This window comes from Fringilla coelebs (genome assembly GCF_963513975.1).
Source record: "Fringilla coelebs genome assembly, chromosome: 16".
In the NCBI taxonomy this organism is placed as follows: Eukaryota; Metazoa; Chordata; class Aves; order Passeriformes; family Fringillidae; genus Fringilla; species Fringilla coelebs.
The window spans coordinates 1,744,420-1,762,915 of record NC_140042.1 but is presented as its reverse complement, the minus strand read 5'-3'; the positions used below and the strand labels follow the sequence as shown (position 1 = coordinate 1,762,915).

The window sequence follows — 18,496 nt, the reverse complement described above, 5'->3', positions numbered from 1 at the left end:
TCAGCTGGAACCTCTGCAAATAGTCTGTGGCAGCAGCCCTGCAGCCTGACACCCATCCTGAGCCACCTGGAGGGCTCTCATTGCCAAAATCCCAGCAGGCAGCATCTCCTGCAGCCCAGCTCAGGGCAGGGATGGCCCTGCAGCCTCCCAGCTCAGCGGGCTGGGGGTGCAGGGCAGCAGGGAGTGAAGCAATTTGGAATAAACCCCATTTGCTGTGGTTTGGGTTTATCTCCAGGGGGATCATTTTTAGCTCTTGCTGACTCATTTGGGAAATGGCTTCCCCTCCCCAACCTCAGCCTGGTGCCATCCCAAATTCCTGCTTGGAACAGGCAGGAAATGAGCTGGGAATGGCACTGCCCTGGCTCAGCTGGGGCTGCTGGAGAGGGGCTGGATCCGGGGCTGGATGGGCTCTCCCTGGATCCTGGGATCCTCTGCAGGGTCCCCTCTCTGTGTTCATGTGGAGAACTCCCAAAAAACCTGGTGGAGCCTCTGCAGGGTCTCTGAGGAGGAGCAGGGCAGTGGTGGGGCCATGGCATTGCTGTCTCCTGGGGTGCTTCCATGTATCCCTCATGGACAGTCAGGAATTGATGTGAAATTCCCTCCTCCCACCCCCAAAAAGGGACTTTGGAGCCCTTGGTCAATTCGTGTTCAGGAGTTTGCCCTCAGAGCCCTCAATTCCAAACTCAGGGCCCTGGAGGCTTTTCCAGCAGTGTTGGAGTTTCCTTAAAGGTTCCCAAAGGGAAGCTCAGCCCGGCTCCATGGGGACAGGGCTGTGCCACGCTGGGGTCACCACAGTGCCACCTCCTCAGGTGGCCACAAAAACCCTCCCATGGCCACAAAAACCTTCCTGTGGCCACCAAAACCCTCCCATGGGCTGGGATGTGCCTCTCCTGCTCCCAAATCCCTGTGGCAGCTCTGCCCTCCCAGGATCAGCTGGACAAGGCTTTTCCTGGAATGCACCCTGTGTCCCCAGTGACATCACATCTCCAGGCATTTTTATTTTCTATTTCTTTTTTTTCCCCCCAAATCCCACAGAGCAGATCCAGCCCTGGGAATATAAAGGTGGCAGAGGGAAGAGGTCGGTGCTCAGGCAGGGACATTCCTGTGTGGAAGTTTATTAAAGCTCAAGGCTGTCATGAAAATGCCTTTTAATAATTTCTTTGCAAACCTACAAAAAAAAAAAAAAAGAAAAGTTTAACACGAGCTGATGTCATTCCAGAAAAAATTAAAACAAGGAGGATGGGAAGGGAATTTTTTTTCCAGCCTGCAGAAAGAATGTGGATATGGTCTATAAAATTAATTTCCTCTTTCTTGCTAACTAGCACTGTCTGAGCTAAACAGCAACACTCTTTATTCCCTGCACCAAAACTAAAATGGAGGGACTTTTCTCACCCGTGGATTCCTGCAATTATCTTGAGAAGCCTTTTTTGTTGGCAGCCAGGGGTCAAAAGGCAGCCCTGGTTTCACCTGATCTCATTGACTCTGCAGAGCCACCAGCCCCGAGCAGGGACACACAATGCTGCCATTCAGCCTGGAAAACTCCTGGAAAATCCTTCTCCTCCCTCAGCCTGGAGCAGCAAAGGGAAGAGGAGGACAAAACGTGGAAATGCAGCAGTAATTTCTGATCAAAATTATCTTTTTTTGGGTAAAAACTAATCCGTGTTTTCCTCTCAAATGGGGAATTGAGAGGAAGTGTAAATTGAGGAGTAGGGAATGAAATTTAAGGGATCTTGGGAATGTCCAGCTCCCCCTAAACCCTGAGTTTCAGCCCTGGATTATCCAAGATGCTGCCTTTTACCTGCCTGGCACCTTCCTGAACACCCATTCTGCAACATCCCTGAGTTTTCCCCCCAGCCCCACAAAAGCCAGGAGCTGTTCCCTGGAATTGCCTCCAGGAGCTCTCCAGCACCTCAGCCCTGCAAGTGTCCAAGGCCAGGCTGGATGGAGCAGTCTGGGATGGTGGAAGTTGTCCCTGCCCAGGATGGGACCAGGGTGAGCCTTTAGGTCCTTTCCAACTCAAACCATTCCAGGATTTGATGATTCCAAAGCTCCTGTCACCCCTTGAACCTATGGAATGGATCTAAAATATAGAATTATGATATCTAAAATCAGGATTGGATTTACGTGATCCTTGTGGATCCCTCCCAACCCCAGTTCCATGGTAAAATACAACACAGATCTATATTAAATTATACAATTCAATTACCTGATTTCTGTAAATACCAGTAAAAATTCAATTTATTTTTGCAAATCTTATGTGAAGTAAAACCAACTGTGGCCACAGCAAGTGGATTTAAAACCTGCCTGGTGGGAATGTGCCATCCCTGGGATGAGAGCACAGCTCCACGCTCATCCTGTCGCTCCTGGCTGGGACAGGGACGTGGCACTGGGAGAAGGGAAAGGAGACAGGGATCCATCCTGCTGGATGCACAGAGCCCCCTCCCCGTGCTCTCCCAGGAACCAGGCACGCTTCACTGCAACCTCTGATATTTTGGGCTGATTTTCTATTTTTAATGTCATTATTTTGGGTGATTCACCATTTTATCTCACCCAGATATTTTAATTTTATCAGCCACCAATGAAGCCACTCCGAGCTGTACCACCAAGCATCCAGCAGAAAGCAAAGATCATCCCCAAAACATTCCCAGCTCACCTTTTCTTTCCTTTTCCCCTCACAAACCCCAGCCTCGAGGGCAGAGCCAAAACTGCTCCATTTCCCAGGCATAAATCAGGATTAAAATCAGGGAGATCTGCAGAGTCACGGGAGGAGGAGAAGGGAGGGAAGGGAATTACGCTGCACTTTGGCTCCGGCTGGGATGAAATCCCCCTGCCAGGAGCTCTGGAAAGGAGCACGGAGAAAATGGTGTCGCCTTCCAGCCCCTCTTGGCAGAGGCTGCAAACACCAAATTCCACCCGGGATTCTGCTCCCCAGCCCTCCTTAATGGGCTGCAGCTTCATTAATTGTCATCACATTTATTCCCCTTCGTCCTCCAGCCTCTTCTCTCAAGCAGGGAGGGCTGGAATTCCCCAATCCCAATTTTTTTCCTCCCAGGTTGGGATCCCTTTGCTCGCTGAGCGGACAAAAGCAGGACAGGGAGGGGGTGTTTGCTGTAAGAAAGCAAAATAAAAGTTACAAATGTAACAATGTTAATGACCGCGTTGAAAAAAGAAATACACCAAGCCTGACGTGCAACATATAATTTGGTCGCTCTCCTAACTCAGAGGGATTTATTTACCAGGGCTCACTAAGCAGAAAAGGGAATTTCTTCCTGTAAATTCCCTACAGAAGGAAAATCAGCTGGGGCTAAAACCTTGCAAACCCAGCCTCGTGTGAGCAGTCTGCAATCCTCAGGATTATGGGCATGGAAATGCCCTTCTTAAAGGAAAAATCAAATTAATTTATCTGTATTTCAAAAAAAATCTCAAACACACAAAGCGCAGGAAAAAGAGAGCGAATTAAAAAAAAAAAAAAATCCAGACTAAAAGGGAAATAAATCCTTCATGAAAATATTTTATTCTGAAGATTCCATTGCCTTCCGAGCTGTTTTCCCAGTTTTTTTTGCCAGGCACAGAAAATAGGCTCAAGCAGAAAGAAAACAGAACACGTCCTTGATAAAAAGCACTTTTTAATTTTATCAAATGGATCTGTACAAAAGTTAGCATTGCTTAGTCAGAAGCGAGTGAAGAGAACAGATCAGTAGCAACAAAAAGTCTTTCAAACTTTATACAGAAAAATAGATTGCATAAAAATGAGTTTTTTTGTCTTTTCCCCCAGCCCAGCGTGCCCCTCCCTCCCCCGCCACGAAAGGAAATATGCAAAAAAATATTTTTTAGAAAAAAGAGTAGGAAACGTAGAAAAGGTAAAAAGATGAATAACCTCTGAAAGGTGGGTTTAGATTTACAAAGGCTTTTAAAGGCACGAGTTCCCATAAAATAGATGGTTATTTATATGCTCAGCATACAATGGAAGAAGTAGAAATATATCAATGAAATATTAGTCTAAAAACTAAGTACCCTAAACCCATTTTTTTAGTGGAGGAGATTTTAGTTTCACAGCTTGATGGATGATATCTGGTCCCTAGAAGCCAAAATTAAAGCAGAAGTCGCTCGTTTCTCATGGAATTACAGCTCCTTTAGAGTAGTCCTGGTTCTGAAAGCCTCCGAAGACTCCTGAAATCCGATTTTAACAGCCCAAAACAGGTGGCCAGAAAATCACCTGCCCTTTTCAGGCAGCATTTGAGCCTCCCAGTTGAATTAGTAATTCCCCCCCTCGTTATTTGACATTCCCACTGGAGTTTCCAGGCGGATTCCTTCAGTCCCTCTCTCCAGCACGGCTCCTGCAGCGGTTCCAAAATGAAAAAAACCCAAAAACCAAGGAAAATCTATAGACTCATAACACCAGTTTATTGTATCATCTCCACTATTTTTTTAGGCTCCCTCCCCCATCTTTAAAATCTTTTAAAAATTCTACTTTTTTTTTTCGTTTTGCACAAAATGACTTCATTAATTAAAAGACAAAATAATACAGAACATAAATACATATTTAACAGATTAAAAAAAAAAAAAACAAAAACAAAAAAACCAAAACAACCAAAAACATTTGAAGCTTCCAAAAACAAAAAAACCCAAAACAAAATGTTAATTACAGCCAAACCTTGCTTAGAAGAACTCCTGACTAAAAAAAAAAAAAAATCAACAAACACTTCAGACACTGAACTGGTTGGTCCCATCAGACTCTTCCCACGGGATTTTTCTGGGATTTTGGGGCTCATCCCTGTTGGTCCCAGTGAGTTCCTGCCCTCAAGGTTGGTCCGTTCCTCACATTGCAATAGACCCTGAAAGTCTCAAACAGCTTTTTTGTCGTTGTTTTGCCTCCCCCTCTCTCTCTCCACGTTTTGCACTTGGCCAAACTTCCAGGCCGAGCGAGTTCGGCTCAGTCCAACATTTTGTCCTTCATTTACTCAAAAGGCATCGTCGGTCCTTTTCCTTTTGTTTTCATTTTCACCTCTTGCTTTTTTTTTTTTTTTTAATTTTCTGTCCTTTATTTGGATGGTTTATTTTAGTTTTTTGAATTACTTAAATCCTACAAATCAAAGAAAATAAAAAAAAAAAAAAAAGAAAAATAGAGCTCTGTCCTTTCGGGGGGAGTTTCGAAGCAAGGTGGCGACCAGCAGAAAGTTCCCAGCGGCTCAGGAGGCACTTTGGAACACTCCACGCTCTTCCTCCTCATTCCTTCATTAGTGCATAATTCCAGGGGAGCCTCGGGAGGCTCCGGGAATCCTTTAAGGCCTGGTCAGCGTGGTGTAGACGGGCTGCTCCCAGTTGGCGGTGGGGCTGTGCGCCGGCGGGATGGACAGCCCGTTGAGGATGGGGGTGGCGTAGGGGCGGCGTGAGGAATGGAAATAGGGGTACTGGTAGAGGCTGGAGGCGTAGCCGGGGTAGGGGTTGTAGTAGTTGGAGCTCTGCAGGTCCGTGTAGTCGCACTGAGAGCTGGAGAAGGAGGCGGCGGCGCTGGCGGCCGGGGCGGCCGAGGTGGCGCAGGCCTGGCCGCCGTAGGAGCCGTAGGAGTCGGAGTGCGCCGGGGAGCCGTGGGGCTGCTCGCTGTAGTGGCTGGGGCTCAGCTGCTCCGTCTTGATGTGGGGCCGCTGCTGCTGGCCCGGCTCGGGCGCCGCCGGCGAGGCCGCGGCCGGGCTCTTGTGAGTCCACACCTGAGCGGCCGCGCCCGAGTGCGCGTACGAGGCGCCGTAGGAGGAGGCGGCGCCGGCGCCGTGCTCGGCCGGCAGCGCCGCGTGGCCGTTCAGGGGCAGGTACTGGTCGAACTCGTGCACGTCGAAGGTCTCCATGTTGTTGATGACCTCGCTGCTGAGCTCAGAGATGTCCACGTTGCTGAAGTCGATGTTCTGGCGGCCGCTCTCCACCAGGCGCCGGCCCTCGTGCTTCAGCTCCTGCTTGCTGCCGTGGTGCAGGTCGGTTTTGGGGGTGGTGGGCGGCGTGGGGGGTCCGTGGGGTTGGCCTGGGGACGAAGGGACAGCGAGGCTTCAGCAGTGACCGCAGAACACCCGACTCCTTTGCCATTCAATAAATGGCCATCACCTGTCTGTTAATGCTCTCTTTGGGCATTTAAATCTGCGGCACCGAGTCGGACGGGGGTGATGTGCACCCCTGTGACCGTGTCTCCCCTGGGATGAGCCTCCCACATGGGACATGGGATGAAGCTGGGAGTGTGCTGTGCCCATCAGGATCACCCTGGGACACAGCAGGACACCTTGGCAGCACCAACTCCCCCCAGGGTGTGCATTTACAGAGTGAAGCCCATGATGGAGCTCATCCCCTCCCTGTGGGCTGCCGAGCCCAGCCCGGCTCTCCCGAGGCAGAGGGACCCAGGACCGTGACCCAGCAGGGTCTGGGGCAGCAGGACGTTCCCAGTGCTCCCAAAATCTGTCAGCACACCAATTCCCAGTGCTGGGAAGCTCTGCCCTGGGAACCCTACTCCCCAGGCACCCTTATTAGCCCATCATACAACTAATTAGCCCAGAATAATTAATTCTCCCCATCCAGGGACGCCAGGATCCCGGTGCTTCGGCGTTCCCTATGGCACAGGCAGCTCTAAGAGCACTCGCTAAGGAAAACCATGGCCATGCTCCCAAGCACAGCTCTTGGGACAACAACTCCTGCCTCGGGCTCTGCACGGTGGGAAGCAGCGGGATGCCATCCCATCCCACCCCCCCAGGCACAGGGATCAGCGGGAAGGCCGCCTTTACCTGCGTGCTCCCCGTGGTGGTGGGAGTCAGCCATGCCCCCCAGCCCCGCGTCGGCCTTGTAGAGCTGAGTGCCGGCGTGGTGGCTGAGCTCAGCCCCCGAGTCCGAGTCGCTCTGCCCGGCTTTGACGCTTTTCCTCCTCCGGGGCTGGTATTTGTAATCCGGGTGATCCTTTTTGTGCTGCACCCTGAGCCGCTCGGCTTCCTCCACAAAGGGACGCTTCTCATTTTCGCTCAGTAAACTGGTTTTTGGGGAGTTGGTTGTTTCAGTAAGGAAGAGAAGGGGAAAAAAACAAAAGCCAAAATTAGGATCTTTTCCTTAGAAGTTTTCTTCTTGTTTTTAGACTTGCACATCCCCACTTCCCATGCATGGATCGGGGCACTCAGCGAGCTAACTACAAAATGAATTTACTGTGGTAAAAAGGAGTTAAAATCCACAGCAAAAAAAATGGATTAAAATACCAACTACAGCATGAAAAACCCGACCACTATAGACAGGGGTAACTGGGCAAAACAAAATCCCCCTTCCACATTTCTAACACAATTACAAAGCAAAATTCCCATGTTTGCCCTGCAAATGCCACCCCCTCACCGCCACAAACATTTCCAGCTTTGTTTGGTGCTTACAAAGAAACCACCGAGGCACCAGGGATGGGATTATTGCTTTCCAAACTCTCTGCCCCCTGCCCACACCTCTCTTCGCTAACTCTTGGAGAGGCTCAAACCGCAGCGGGAGCATCGCTGGCCCGAGTAGGCAGGAAAAGATGGGAATTAGGTACAGGCAGACACCACGGTATACACCACACGGAGAAACGTGGCTCGGGGAAGAGCCTTGGAAAGCAAAGCGGGCTCGGATGCTGCTCAGCAAATAAAAGTTTGCATCCCCGGGCAGCACTGAGCAGATAAGCAGGGAAATTAGGAAGCTCGTTAAAATAACTGCTAAAAAATGAGTTTAGTTGCGTTTATAGCTTGTAAAGCATCAAGAGAGCCAAAAGAAAAAAAAAGATTATGAAAAGCCATAAAACAAGTCATTAAAGAAGCCTCATCGCGTGGGGATGGAGAAGCCGCAGGCAAGGGAAGGGCTTGTGCATCTCCGTGATGGAGCAGGGAAAATCCACCCGCGGCAGGAGCGAGGGTGCCCAAGCCCCTGCTCGGGGGATTTTTCGGAGCAGGGACCGCTGTGTCCTTCGCAGCGCGCCGGGATGCTCGGGGAGGGGACGGTACCTCCCTTCGAATCGCTCCGAGAACCCCAGGTCAACAAAAACAAGGCGGGCAGAAGCCTTAGAGAAGCGCCGGGAAGGGGGTCCGGCCGCGCAGCCCCGCGGAGGACGCGGCGCGGGGGATCCGCGCGGGTCGGGTCGGGTCGGGACTCACCGCCAGAGCTTGCCCAGGGTCTTGCTGAGCTCGGCGTTGTGCAGATGCGGGTACTGGTCCGCCAGCTTCCTGCGGGCGGCCTGCGCCCACACCATGAAGGCGTTCATGGGCCGCTTGACGTGCGGCTTGGCTTTGAGCGATCCGTTGCCGCGGACGGGCATGGGCACCAGGCTCCAGTCGTAGCCCTTGAGCACCTGCGAGACGGCGTCGCGGATGCAGGCGGGGAAGCGCTCGTCCACCTCGGCCGCGTCCACCTTGGCCCCCAGCGCGGCGGCGCCCGGCGGGCGCGGGGCGGGCGCGGGGGCGCAGCCCAGCCCCTCGGAGCCGGCGGGGGAGAGCGGCGAGTCCGAGTCCGAGTCCACGTGGGACATGGAGCTGGTGGTGCCCGCGGGGCTGCACGGAGCCTCCAGCGCTTTGTCGTGCTCCTCGGTCATGTTGAGCATCGGCGGGCGGCAGAGCCGGGCCGGCCGCGCGCTGTGCCCGCCCGGGAGCGGGGGCGCGCACCCTCCGCGGGGCGCCGCGGGAAAAGGAGCAAAAACAAGAAGTTCTAAGAGGAAAAAAAGACACGAAACGCTCAAAACTCAGCTCAAAATCCGCGCTACCCCCCCGCTCCGCAGCCGGTCCTGCCGCCGCTGCCGCCGGGGCCCCGCGCTGCCCGCGCCGCGCTCCACGTCCAGTGCGAAACGGGGCCCCTGGCAACAAGTTACTTTAAGGGCAGGGCGAGCGGCCCCGCCTCCACCGCCGCTCGCCATTGGCGCAGAGGGCGCGGTTATTTGCATAAGGGGCGTGGCTCCGCACGGCGGGTCCGTGCCGCCTGCCCGCCGCCTCAGAGCTCCCGCTCCGCCCGCCGGAGCCGCCGCCAGCCGGGGGTCCCGCTGCGGGTCCCGCTGCCGGTCCCGCTGCCGCCAGGGCCCGGTGGATGCCACCCGCCGCTGTTCCGGCTCCCTGCTCCGGCTGCCTCTTTCGGCTCCTCTGTGCTTTTTCCGCTGCAAATCGTCCGGGCGCTTCACCGCCGCGCGGTACTGGCGGGGACCCCCCGACGGTGGGGATGTGTTTCACGCTCCGGTGTGCAGCCGGGGTCTCGGTTTTCTAACGGGGTACCGGGCAGCGGGTGCGGGATGGAGCGGCCGCGTCCTTTTCCCAGCGCTGTGGAACGGGGGTGGCGGAGCGGCAGCGGCTCCGGGACGGCGGAGCGGAGCGGTGCGGTGGGACCGCCGGTTATTTCAAATCCCCTTTTCCAGGGGTTTTCGGGGCGGTCGGTGCGTGGCCGGGCGGGCAGAGCTCCCTGTGTGTCTCCCGCAGCCCATCCCCGCTGCCCCCGGGCCGTGCGCTCCCGCAGCCCCGAGCGCGTCGCTCCGGCCCCGCTCTCTCCAACGGGCGAGTAAACGGAGGAAATCGGGGAATCGCTGGAAAAAAGCGACACGGGACCCTCCGTGTCCCCTCCCCGATTCTCCCTCCTCTTTTCCCGCAGCCTTTCCCGCAGCGGGCTCCATCCCGAACACCGGGAAGCGCCCGGGAGGTCCCGGCCGGAGGAGGATGCGGCACCTCGGGGTGAGCCTTTGGTTGGGGAAAAAGGGAGGGTGACCCCCAAAACCTCGCCCGTCAGTTTAAGCTGTCTCTTTCCGAGCCAGCCCCGCTCTTCCAGCGTTTCTTTGGAGCATTTGATTCTAATTATCCGCGGAATTCAGCCTTCTAATTGCGACTGGGGGGGGAATAAATGCAACTCCCCAAATTCAAGTTTTATATGCTGCTTTCCTCTGGAAAAATAGAGGGTCACGGATAAGATTGACAGGGGAATAAATAAGAAATTGGGCTTCAAGCATTCCAGCGTTTAAAAAATACCAGGAACATGGTGGTTTTTGTTTAATTACTGTGATGTGTAATAAATAAACCGTATGCTTTAAATTTAAATGTGTTTAAATGTGCCCAAACATCCGTCTGCCTTCTATGTGAAAATTAATTTATTCTCTCAAATGGCAAAGCAGGATTTAATTTTTTTTTAACCCCAAACTATAGTTTTTCCAGTTTTCAGCTTTCTGTTTGCAGAGTTACCGCCTGACATATTTGAAATACAATTTTCAAAGCGTCTTTAAAAGAAAAATTATTTTAAGTCTCAAGGCAAACTAAATACGTTGGACTTACTAATTGAAAAATTGAAATTTTCTTCTAAAATTTAATGAGATTGGGGATGAGTTTATGTTTCCCTGGGCTGTGGATTGGTGACTTTGCAATGCTGTTGGACACTTGGGAAAATCTTCTTTTTTCCCCTCTCCTGTGACCCATAATTAATGCATATTCCTATAAATCCTGTCTCATTAGGCAATTTACCTTGACTCACAGAATTCCAGTGTTTCATCTGTTTTATCCAGGGGTGAGTCCAAGCAATAATCACTATTTTTAGTCCATTTTTTCCCAATCCAGCCCCTCCTGCGGAGCACCTTCCTCGGAAGATCCCAACCTCAGTGCGTGACTGAGGCTGGGAAGGGATTTGTGGGATGCTCGGAGTTTTGGAGGTAGGAATGGGAACAAGAACCCCTTTTTTCTGCTCCCTGTCTTCAGCTCCAAAGATTCCTGCAAAAGAAGCCCCCAAGGACAGGAGGAATTACAGACTTTGGTTTTCTCCCCTGCTCGCTGCTGCCTTCCATGGCTCCCCAGCCCTGCCTGAGGCAGGGAATTGCATTTCCCAGCCCGCAGGCTTGAATTCCTCTTTGTGCAGCACAGGTAGAAGGAGGAAGGTGACTTTGGGTGGTTGTTTCCTCTTATTCTAGAGATGATGGGCTCGGGAACGAGGCCGTGCCTGGGAGCGGGGCAGGGAACGTGTCCTGCTGCACGTCCCTGATCCCGCACGAACCATTCCGCGTTCCCCTGTCGCTCCTCGGGGGATGCAGCACAATTCCCTGGCCTCACACAGCCAGAACACAGGGAAAGGAGGGAGCTGGAGCACCTGGAGGTGCTCAGGAGCTCTGCTTTCCTGAGAAGCTCACTCGGCCATGAAATGGAATGAGATAATGCTCAGGGAACAAGTGGGTTCAAGTGGGGGCCGTTTGTCCCGGGGTCTCGTGGCCGGATTTTTGTGTGACAAAGGATGGGGATGTTTGCCCAGGGATGGGCACGGGCTGAAGCTGCAGGGCAGGATCCCACAGGCTGTGTCATCCTGGCCTGACACAGCAGGCCCTGACATCAGCATTCCCAGGAAAAGGGTGCAGATTTGGGAGGGAACAACCCAGGTTCCTGTGGCCTAGTGGAGCCTTTAGGAGTGCACCCAGTTCAGAGAGGATTTGGGGGAACAGATCCAGCTCTTCCTGACAGAGTGGACATGGCAGAGGTTGATATTTGGAATATTGCTTCATTTTCTGACGTGGCCTCCGAGAAAGTTCCTGGCCAGCTCAGGCAGCGTTTCTGGGAATCAGGCAGTAAATCGAAGGTCTGTGTGCCTGGCTCCATCACGCTCCCACTTGGGAATCCTCAGCACCCCTGTGGGATGGAGGCTGCTCCACCTCTCATCCTGGTTCCTCTGTTCCATACCCCTTCCTCCTGAAGGAATAAGAGTGTGTGTGCATTGGCTCCAGAGCAGGCAGAGCCCTGCTTGTGCCAGGAAGGAAAAATTTCCTTTCCAGTGGCAGCCAGGGAAGGCATTTTTAGAGGATGAGAGCACGTGGAATCTCTGGAGCCCATGGGTGTGCTCTGGGATGCAGGATCAAAACCCTGCATTTACACGTTAAATGCCAGGTGAGGTGTTGGCAAAGGATCTCTTATTTTCTCCTGCATAGCACAGCCTGGATGCCATCTTTTCAAAATAATGGGGATTATTGTGATTAATTTTGATTATTGTGATTATTCATTGCTTGTCTTGTACCACTTAAGGATCCCTCTTCTGAACCAGCCCCTCCTCATTAACCTGCACAAATACACAAGAAAAAAAGGGTGATTCTTCCTCTAAAAATCCTTTCCAGCCTTAGTCCTGGAGTTAAAGATTAGATTTCCACAGGGAAAATTGGGGATTTTAAAGGGAAGAATTATTACTGCTGGAAAAAAATGGCTTAGCAGAAGGAAGCTCCCGAATTCCCTGTGAGGTGCCCATGCCCCCTTCAGCAAGCGCAGCTGAGTGCTCGGTGTGTGCCCGCATTATCCACAGCTGCATGTCTGTTCCCCTCAGAGCAGCCCCCCGTGCTCATGCTGCCTCCCAAGCTCCTGATTTCAGCTTTCCCTGCTCCCTTTCAACCCAAATCCTGGCAGCTAGAGGGGAGAAAGGCCAGAGCTGAATGAACACAGAGCGATTTCGGGTGCCAGGGCCAGCCAGCAGGGTTGGGGTGCTGCTGGGGACAGCTGCTGGCTGCTGTGACAGTAAAGGCTTGTTCCCCTGGCACTCCTGCAGCTGGTTTGGAACACAGCAAAATAGGGGACGTGGCGTTGGGGGCGGCTTGGTGAATGGTGATGAGCATCAATGATGCCCCTGCCCGCCTGGCGTTCATGAATTGCCTTCCCCTGGAGGTTTGAAAGGCTCCAAAGCTCGCTCTGAAATACCTCGTCTGAGTTATTTTTGCTTGGTGTTTGCACTGTTTTCTTTCCTCAAGTTGCCAGGTGAAAATAAAAGAAGAAATCGAGAAGTGAACAGAAAAGCCAGCACAGGTGATGGTCCACACCAAGGGATTCGTGCAATCACAGAGTATCTGGGCTGGGGGGGACACACAAAGATCCTCGAGTCACATTTGGGACAGAAAAGACAGAAAAGACGTCATTTGCTGTCCTAATCAACTGGTTTATCACATGTTTTTCTTTCTAGCCTGAATCATCTTCCAGGGAAGCCAGGAAAGGCTTCCACTGCCTATTATGTGAATTGAGTCCTTTTTAGTTTCACACATTTCTGCTGGTTTAGGCTTAAAATTTACGGCTTGTCCTGTTGGAAGGTGCTCCTGCTCCATGATGTGGCACATCTCAGAGTGACCCTCAGCAATGAAAACCGACCCAGCTCAGCATTCCCCTCTCCCGTTTTTGCTAAACTTTAACCTAAACCCTCCACCTTCCCGCAGTAGTTTCCTCAATTATCCAGTTTGTTTTACAGACACCCCCTTTTAACGTGGAATTTGCTGTAAAAGACCCCACAAAGGAAACCATTAGCTCCCATCTATTTAAATTTTCCTCTCCAAACCTCGTGGCCGATCCAGAACTGCAGTATTCCAGTGGCCTTTAACAAACAGCTGATTTTTCCTTCCCTATACAATGCACCATTATGTGGCATTTTTTCTATTTTTTTTTTTCCTAAGGAGAACAATGCGAGCAGCAGTGATGGGAAACTGGAAAAACAAAAGGGGCATTTAGAAGGGACTGGTTTAGAGGCTGGGAAGTGTTGAATAATGTTACACCTGATAGCAGATGCTTTCTCAGCGACCAGCACCGAGGTGTTTACTAAGGGGATACTCAATGTATGTTTATGTTCAAAAATGCTATTTACGAACTCCATGCAGCCAGGTGTTTGATGTCTGTAAATTATGTAAAGTAAAAATCATGGCAGTATCATAAGTAGTGAATTTAGATGGGATTTTAGGAGGAGATCCTTCCCTGTGAGGGTGGAAGGGGCTGGGATGGAATTCCCAGAGAAACTGTGGCTGTTTCTGGATCCCTGGAAGTGTCCAAGGCCAGCCTGAATGGGGCTTGGAGCAACCTGGGACAGTGGAAGGTGCCTAAAATTGGAACTGGATGAGCTTTAAGGTCCCTCCCAATCCAAACCATGAGAAAAACCTGAGGAATTGAACTTAAAATGAACTTAACTTCCCCAGCCCGGGCAGGGTCACCTGGAGCAGGTGACACAGGAACGTGTCCAGGTGGGTTTGGGATGTCTCCAGAGAGGGAGATCCACACCCTCCCTCTTCCACCTCCATGCAAACCAGTTTTTCTGTAAATTGAGGTGGAATTTGTGTTAATCTGTCCGGAACTCAGCCGGTCTGAGCATGGTGCTGTCAACTCCAAGGCCGTGGATTCAATGTGAGCCATTCACTGAAGGGGATCATCCTTGGGGGTCCCTTCCAAACCAGAATATTCTGCAATTTGGATTCTGATTTATCTTGGGGTATCACTGCTCATCCTGTCGCTGAGCACCACCAAACAGAGCCTGGCATCATCCTCCAAAACTCCGTGGAAATATTTTAATACATGGGATCCCCTCTCACCATCCCTCCTCCAGCCCGCTCCAGCTCCCGCAGCCTCATCGCAGAGACGCTCCAGCCCTCTCACACCTCCGCAGCCGCGCTGACCTCTTACTTTATTTCATTTTTTATTTTTTTTAAATAAAACTTTGCATTTTCTCGCCGGTTCGCAGTGTATTATCCCCGTTTTCTCCCTAGTTTTCCCCGTCCCCGCCGTGTCCCCTCACGTCCCGCCCCGCCGGGCCGCACACTGTCGCTACACCCGACACGGCGACCCCGCTTTGAAGAGCAGTCAGTTTCTCCCCATTTCTGTCAGTTTCTCTCAATTTCTGCCCTTTTTGCACCACTTCTGCGCGTTTTGTCCCATTTTGCCCCATTTCTGCCCGTTTTGCCCCGTTTCTCCCCGTCCCCGCCGTGTCCCCTCACGTCCCGCTCGCCCCCTCACGCTCGTCCCCTCACGACGCACACACTCGCCGCGCCCGACACGGCGGCCCCGCTTTGAAGAGCAGTCTGTCAGTTTCTCCCCATTTCTGTCAGTTTCTCTCCATTTCTGCCCTTTTTGCCCTATTTCTGTCAGTTTCTCCCCATTTCTGCCCGTTTGGCCCCGTTTCTCCCCGTCCCCGCCGTGTCCCCTCACGTCTCGCTCCGCCCGGCCTCACACGCTCGCCGCGCCCGACACGGCGGCGCCGCTTTGCAGCGCGTTCTCCCCGTTTCTGCCCGTTTTCCCCATTTTTGCCCGTTTCCCCCTATTTTTTCTCCCGTCCCAGCCGTGTCCCCTCACGGCCCGCCCCGCCGGGCCGCACATGCTCGCTGAGCCCGACATGGCGGCTCCCAGCGCGGGGCTGCGCCAGCGCCGCCCGGGCCGGGCCGGAGCCCCCGATGGAGCTCCCGGAGCGGCCCCCGCTGCATCCCCCGAGCCCCCCGAGGCCGGGCTCGCTGCCGCGGCCCCGCCGCTCTCCCCGGGCACCTTCTGGCTGACCCGCATCGTGCTGCTGCGCTCCATTGCCTTCCTGTACTGTGAGTGCCGGGCGGGCGCTGATCCCCCCGCCGTGTCCCCGAGTGGGGCCCGGGGACGGCGCCCAGGGAACGGCTGGAGCTGTACCAGGGAGGGCTGGGGGAGAGCAGGGAGAGGTTTTCCCGTTTTCCCATCCCCCGAGGGTGGTGGGGCACTGAGCAGGCTCCCCAGGGAATGAGCACTTTCCCAAGGCTGCCAGAGGAGCCCTTGGACACCACTCCCAAGCACGTGGTGGCATCCTTGGGATGTCCCGTACAGGAACAGCGGCAGGACCCGACGATCTTTGCAGGACCCTCCCACTCGGGAATATTCTATGATTTTATGATCATTGTGGGTCCTCTTCAGCTCTGCATATTCCATGATTCTCTACTTTCCCAGTCCCGCTTTCCTGCTGGACTGGGGATGGCTGGATGGGGTTGGTGATGCTGGAAGCTGGTGGAGCTGGAAGGAGAACTTTGCTCACACCATGAGGCTGGTACCTCTCAGCAGAGCTGCTTGGTGCCAGTCGTCCTTTCCCTTGAAGTTGCAAGCTCACAGAGCAAGAGAGGAGCTCTTTGTCTTATACAGCAGCAGGACTGCAGGGACAGATGCCATCCCTGGGTGCCAACACCACCAACAGCCAGGACCTAGAGTCAACATGACCTTAAAATATTCCACAGTGAAAGCAGTTTCCAGCCTCTGCCGTGCTCGTTTGCCTCTCGCTTTGGCACTGAGAGCTGTGCTCAGAGCCCACTGGTGCTCCGCTTAAAAATATTTACAGTGAAACCGAAACTGACAAGTAACACACTACGGTACAAATTCTAAACTTGCCCCAGATTTGTCCACAGAATCATTAGAATTTGTAGCCTGCCAGCCTGCTTAGATTATTTTGCATCAAAACCATGCAGAAGTTGTAGTTTCGTATGGCTTTGACACGTGCTCTGGTTCTAGTTTGGTTTCAGCTCTCGGTGAAATGCGAGGTTATGACTCTTTCAGTCAAAATGAAAGCGATTCTGATATTCCCCCGTGTGTAAATCCAGGCTGCTGAGTTTCCCGTGGCTCAGTTTGCAGTTTCCTTATGAAAAACTGATTAGTGCTCTGTGCTGTGCCTTCAGTGGAGGCTGCTGCTGCTGCCCAGGGGTGGATTTGGGGTGATAAATGTGCCACACCTGGGACCAAAGGGGTGTTGGGGGTGGGAAGGGAGCAGGGGTTGGCTGGAGGGGTGGGAATCGGTGGAAATCAAAGGTGTGGGACCTTGTGGTGAGTGAGGCACCTGGGACAGCGAGGTGGGGAACAAGGATCTGGTGAGGTTCAGGTGAGTTACAGGAGGAAGCGATTGAAACTGATCGGCTGCAGGAGAAAAGGAGGCTGGGAGGGCCTGAGCCAGGGGGTGAAGCTGAGTTTGTAGGTTGGTGAGTAAGTGTGGGGTGCTAAAAAAAAGAGGGAGAATTCTTCATGGTGGTTTTTTTAAGCAGGGGGAGGGGTGGGAATGGCTGAAAGTGGGGGGGAGACCCCAAAATACCTCTATAGTGTGGGGTGAGGAAACCTGGAGGGTGGGGTGGCAGAGGGTGGGTTTGGGGTACTGAAGCTGAAAGGAGCAGGGCAGGGGAATGTTTGTGTCCCTTGTTAAGGCAAGAGGTGAAGGAGAGGAAAAGTTCACCTGCTTGTTGTGCAACATGTGCTTGGCTGCGCTCAGGCCCTGGGGAGTTCTGCTGCTGGTTTGGGGTGAGCCAAATGAACCAAAGCCAGGAAGCTGGGCCTGGTTTGAGACAGGTCAGATTCCTACAGGCAGCCTTGCTGAGGCTGGCAGTGCGGGAGAGGTGCCCCACAAGAGTTTGTGGGGTGGAAAGTGCCTGTTGTGTGTGAGCTGGAGAGGTTGTGAGCGGGCAGATTCCCCCTGGATGCTCCAGCGGGAAGGAGGGTTTGCCCTTTGATCTCTTTGGAGTGCCTGGCTTTAGAAACAGCAGAAAACAATTCTGTGCCTCTGTGCCAAGCTGCTCTTGCAGGTTTTTTTCTGGAGATGGAAGCATTTACTGTGACAGCTGATTTTTCTCCCAGACGCGGCGATTCCGCGCGCGCCGAGGCTCAGACTCGCTGAGGAGACGGTTGATGCCGTTGTGACAGTTTGACATTCCTCAGCCGTGGGATGTTTTCCCCCCTTCTTTCATTTCACCCTTTTATGTGTAACCCTTTCCTTTCCCTTTCCTTTTGGGGGGGATCTGTGTTAAGGTGTTGGGGAATGTGATCGGGGCTCAGCTCTGGGAGCTGAGGGATTGTTCCTCTCCTGGGTGGGAGAGTGAAGGACCTTGAGGGTCGGGTGGAGAGAAACACGATGTGGGGTGTGCAGTGACCCCCAAAGTTTGCTCTGAGGGCTTGTCACCTCCTTCCTGCCCCCACCTATTCCCAAGGAGGTGTTCATTGCCTGCTATGGCATGAGAGCTATTTTTCCTGAGGATCTTCCTGTGTGGAAGGAGGACAGGCAAGAGCAAGGCAGGTGTGGAGTGTCCCTCTGTGTGCCCTCCCCCTTTGTTTTTACTCTCCCCTTCTTTTTTTGTGTCTTTTGAAGGGGTTTTCCAGAAGCAGCCCGAGCCTGGGAAGTCCCTGGCAAAGCAGCTGCTGTGTGAGAGGCAGGTTGGAGATGGGAGGTGGGAGAAGATCTGAGGGTTTGGAGAGGTCAGAGACCAGCCCCACCTGCTGCTGGCAGGGAAAGTGGATCCAGCTGGAAGAGCTCTGTGAGGTTTGGTCCTTACAGCATTGTCCTGTCCCTCTGTACCTTGGAAGTGGTCTCTGTTTCCTGGTGGCTCCTTCAGGACGTGGAAGGCCACAATGAGGTCACCTCAGAGCTTCTCCTCTCCAGGTGAACAACCCCGGCTCTCCCAGCAGAGCTGCTCCATCTCTCTGCTCATCCTGGTGCCTCCTCTGGCCTCCCTCCAGGGTCCTCCCTGTGCTGGGACCCTGGAGCTGGAGGCAGCTCTGCAGGTGGGGTCTCACCTGAGCAGGGCAGGTTTAGCCAAATGTCACTTGGAGATTTGCAGCTTTTCCATCCTTTTTTTGCCCTGTGTATGTTCCCTGTGACAGGGATGGGTGTTTTGGCAATCCAGAAATACTTTGAGATCTTGTTGGAAGTGCTCTTACAGGTAAATAGCTGGTCCCAAAGCTCTCGACAACAAATGTGAATTATTTGCTCCCTTCACCCTCCTTCTAAATCATTTTTAAGTGCTCTTTTT

General features: G+C 53.0%; 1 protein-coding gene across 1 annotated transcript; it reads right to left on the bottom strand.

The window, feature by feature from the left end:
- Nucleotides 1–3,898: 3,898 nt before the first annotated feature.
- SOX8 (SRY-box transcription factor 8) lies at nucleotides 3,899–8,763 on the bottom strand. The gene is made up of 3 exons (XM_084216448.1): nucleotides 8,133–8,763; nucleotides 6,762–7,000; nucleotides 3,899–6,013 (listed from the first exon to the last, which is right to left on the bottom strand). The coding sequence occupies exons 1-3, from the start codon at nucleotides 8,573–8,575 to the stop codon at nucleotides 5,283–5,285; spliced, it is 1,413 nt and encodes a 470-aa protein (XP_084072574.1). The 5' UTR covers nucleotides 8,576–8,763; the 3' UTR covers nucleotides 3,899–5,282.
- Nucleotides 8,764–18,496: the final 9,733 nt, after the last annotated feature.